Here is a 3,110-nt window from a genome sequence, read left to right as displayed (position 1 = left end):
GCCGCACAGGATGAGCAACGGCAAGCGCCGAGGCTCGAAACTCTTCAGGCCACTGTCTTTCCTCTGGTTAAGTTGTATTGTCCTCTAGTGTATAGCTAGGATCTTTATTAGTCGATTTCCTCTAAGCTACAGCTAAGCGAAATCCAGGAGTTTAAATTCCATTGTAGTTATCTTTTGTTTTGGAGATGCTTTTCAGCAGCTTATGAAAACACCTTGAGTCTGGGTCAGGTCCGGTTCATCGTCCTGGAGTTTACACCCTCAGCTGGGAGGGGAAAAAGATACGCCAGCAGCTGAGAAAGAAAAACCTGTTTGAATAGATACCATAGCTGAACATTTATGTTTCGGAATTAATCTGGATATACATCAAATAACTTTTGTTTTTATCGGAAAGGAGCATCCCAAAGAATGAAGCATGGCACCTTATCGTTTATTCTAACAAACATTTGTGGATGCATCTATTATGGCCAGACATGTACTACAAAATGATCAAATCACAGCCCTTATGGATCGCCAGAACTCCTCAATCTAGCATCCTTTGATGATCAAGACCTCTTTAATCATGCTTTTATACGCCATTTCTCTTGTTCATAGTGGTAGGTGAGCTTTAAGTGATTTCAGTTTCGAGTTCTGCCTCATGTCAACAACTGCAACTTTGGGATTAGAAAGACGTGCAAGATTCCATTTCTATCTGTGCCATTTACTGGCTTGGTGTGATTAACCCTTCTTATCTCTGTTTCGTCATCTCTAAAATGGGATCATACTTCTTTCTTGAGTAGAAGGCTAAATGAAGTGACACCGGAGGAGTAATCAGCACAGGGTTTGGCACACGGCAAGCACTCTGTAAACAGCTCTCCTCCTTCCATTCCCCCACTAGACTGTAAGTGCTGCAAAAAAACCAGTATGTAGTTTACATTCATTTTTCCCATTACCTACACTGGTTCCGCTCTTCTTCTCTTCTGCCCCAATTTCTCCCCATTGATTAGGTGCTCTGACACATTGATGTCATTCTCAATTATAAATTGTCTGAGTTTAGTACTTTACACTGCCATTTCACTGAATCTGTGGTGGGTGAAAAATCGTAAAGCTTGAAGTGATGCAACTTTTAGAGTTTCCTGTGGTTACCCTGTTTCTTCTTGGAAAGATTTCAGACGTAAAGAATTCTCTTTTAAAATTAAGCCTTGACATCTATGCAACCTTAGGTCTCTTCCCTTTTCTATGTCTTATTTTATTTTATTTTATTTAGACGAAGTCTCACTCTGTCGCCAGGCTGGAGGGCACTGGCGCCATCTTGGCTCACTGCAAGCTCCGCCTCCGAGGTTCAAGCGATTCTCCTTCCTCAGCCTCCCAAGTAGCTGGAACTACAGGTGCGTGCCACCACTCCCAGCTAATTTTTGTATTTTTAGTAGAGACAGTTTCACCATGTTGGCCAGGATAGTCTTGACCTCTTGACCCCTGATCCACCCATCTTGGCCTCCCAAAGTGCTGAGATTACAGGCATGACCTACTGTGGCTGGCCTCTTATTTCATTTTTAAAAAGTTCAGGGCAGGACATTTCTCAAATAAAAAAACCAAGATTGAAGTTGATAGAAAACAATTTTAATTAAACACAGAAGACAGTAACAGTGAATATAAAACATGAAATCCAATATGCAGGTAGTGGAAACCCCTAGAGGGCCTAAGGGATCTCCACTGAGAATGACCAATATAAATACAGACTTAAGAGTTTCTTACCCACCTGGTCAGAAGTACATGCCTAGCTCTTGTTCCTAGAATCTTTCTTGCCCCAAACAAATATAAACACAGGCACACGCAGCATGCATACACTCACATTCATACACCTCTATTTAGCCCTTTAACACAGTCTGCCTTATTCTGGGTTTCTGAAGGCTTGAGAAAGAAAACCTTCTACCTAAGCAATTCACAAGGGCTTGACAATTCCAGTGTATACTGTCTTCCCCTTCTGGGTTTACAGTAGTTGTGGGGTTAAGGACCATTTACTTCCTGGGGTGAATTGCAAACTGGCAATCAAGGGGCTGACTTCCCCCTCCACTGTCCACTTATCAGGTTCAGACCTTCCCAACCATGGAAACTTGGCTGCTGCTTTGAGGATGTTTCATACTTCAGGTTGGTGGAAATCAAAAGGAAACCCTGGAAAGGATGTGACAATGAAGATAACATCAAACCTTGGGCATGTCTGGGTTTGTCTGAGTAAGGAACAGATGGCTTCTTTTTTTATTATTTTAATTTTTGAGATGGAGTCTCAAAGGCTGTCACCCAGGTGGGAGTGCAGTGGTGCAATCTCGCAAGCTCCGCCTCTTGGGTTCAAGTGATTCTCCACCTCTTGGGTTCAAGTGATTCTCAGTCTCCCGAGCAGCTGGGACTAGAGCCATACGCCACCACACCCGGCTAATTTTTGTATTTTTAGTAGAGATGAGGTTTCACCATTTTGGCTGGGCTGGTCTCGAACTCCTGACTGTAAGTGATCTGCCCACCTCAGCCTCCCAAAGTGCTGGGATTACACGCATGAGCCACCATGCCTGACTGAGAGATAGTTTCTTTACCAGGTCCTACAGAGGCAGGGCCTCCTCTACCCTTGCCCTGCTTTGTGAACGCCCCAGACAAAGGAAAGGCCATGTTGGAGTACTGTCACCTGATGTGACTTAGCCATTGTAGAAGCAGTGGGGGAGAAGCAGGGAGGTGGGAGAGCATACACGGTAGTGTAGGGCAGCGGTCCCCAGCCTTATTGACACCAGCAACCGGTTTCATGGAAGACACTTTTTCCACTGACTGGGATTGGTGGATGGTTTCAGGATGAAACTGTTCCACTTCAGATCATCAGGCATTAGATTCTCATAAGAAGAGTGCAACCTAGACCCCCCCCCCACACAGTTCACTATAGGGTTTGTGCTCCCATGAGAATCTAATGCTGCTGCTGATCTGATAGGAGGTGGAGCTCAGGCAATAATGCTCCCTCGTCGGCGGCTCACCTCCAGCTGTGCAGCCAAGTTCCTAACAGGCCACATACCCAGACAGGTCCTGGGCCTGGGTGTTGGGGACCCCTGGACTGTACAGGATTGGAGAATTTCTTTAGAAACATATTTCCACCTCCC

The 3,110-nt window shown here is 44.9% G+C and overlaps 1 protein-coding gene across 1 annotated transcript in view; it reads right to left on the bottom strand.

Annotated features, from left to right (window-relative positions):
* Window positions 1-1,576: 1,576 nt before the first annotated feature.
* Window positions 1,577-3,110, bottom strand: part of BPIFC (BPI fold containing family C) — a 48,244-nt gene continuing 46,710 nt past the window's right edge. The window contains exon 17 of the mRNA XM_030915421.1: window positions 1,577-2,148. Within this exon, the coding sequence (XP_030771281.1) occupies window positions 2,026-2,148 (123 nt within the window). The 3' untranslated portion in view covers window positions 1,577-2,025. The remainder of the gene's footprint in view (window positions 2,149-3,110) is intronic.

The sequence above is a fragment of the Rhinopithecus roxellana genome, chromosome 13 (assembly GCF_007565055.1).
Source record: "Rhinopithecus roxellana isolate Shanxi Qingling chromosome 13, ASM756505v1, whole genome shotgun sequence".
NCBI classification, from domain to species: Eukaryota; Metazoa; Chordata; class Mammalia; order Primates; family Cercopithecidae; genus Rhinopithecus; species Rhinopithecus roxellana.
The sequence above is the reverse complement of the archived record's forward strand: the minus strand, read 5'-3'. Positions and strand labels throughout refer to the sequence as shown.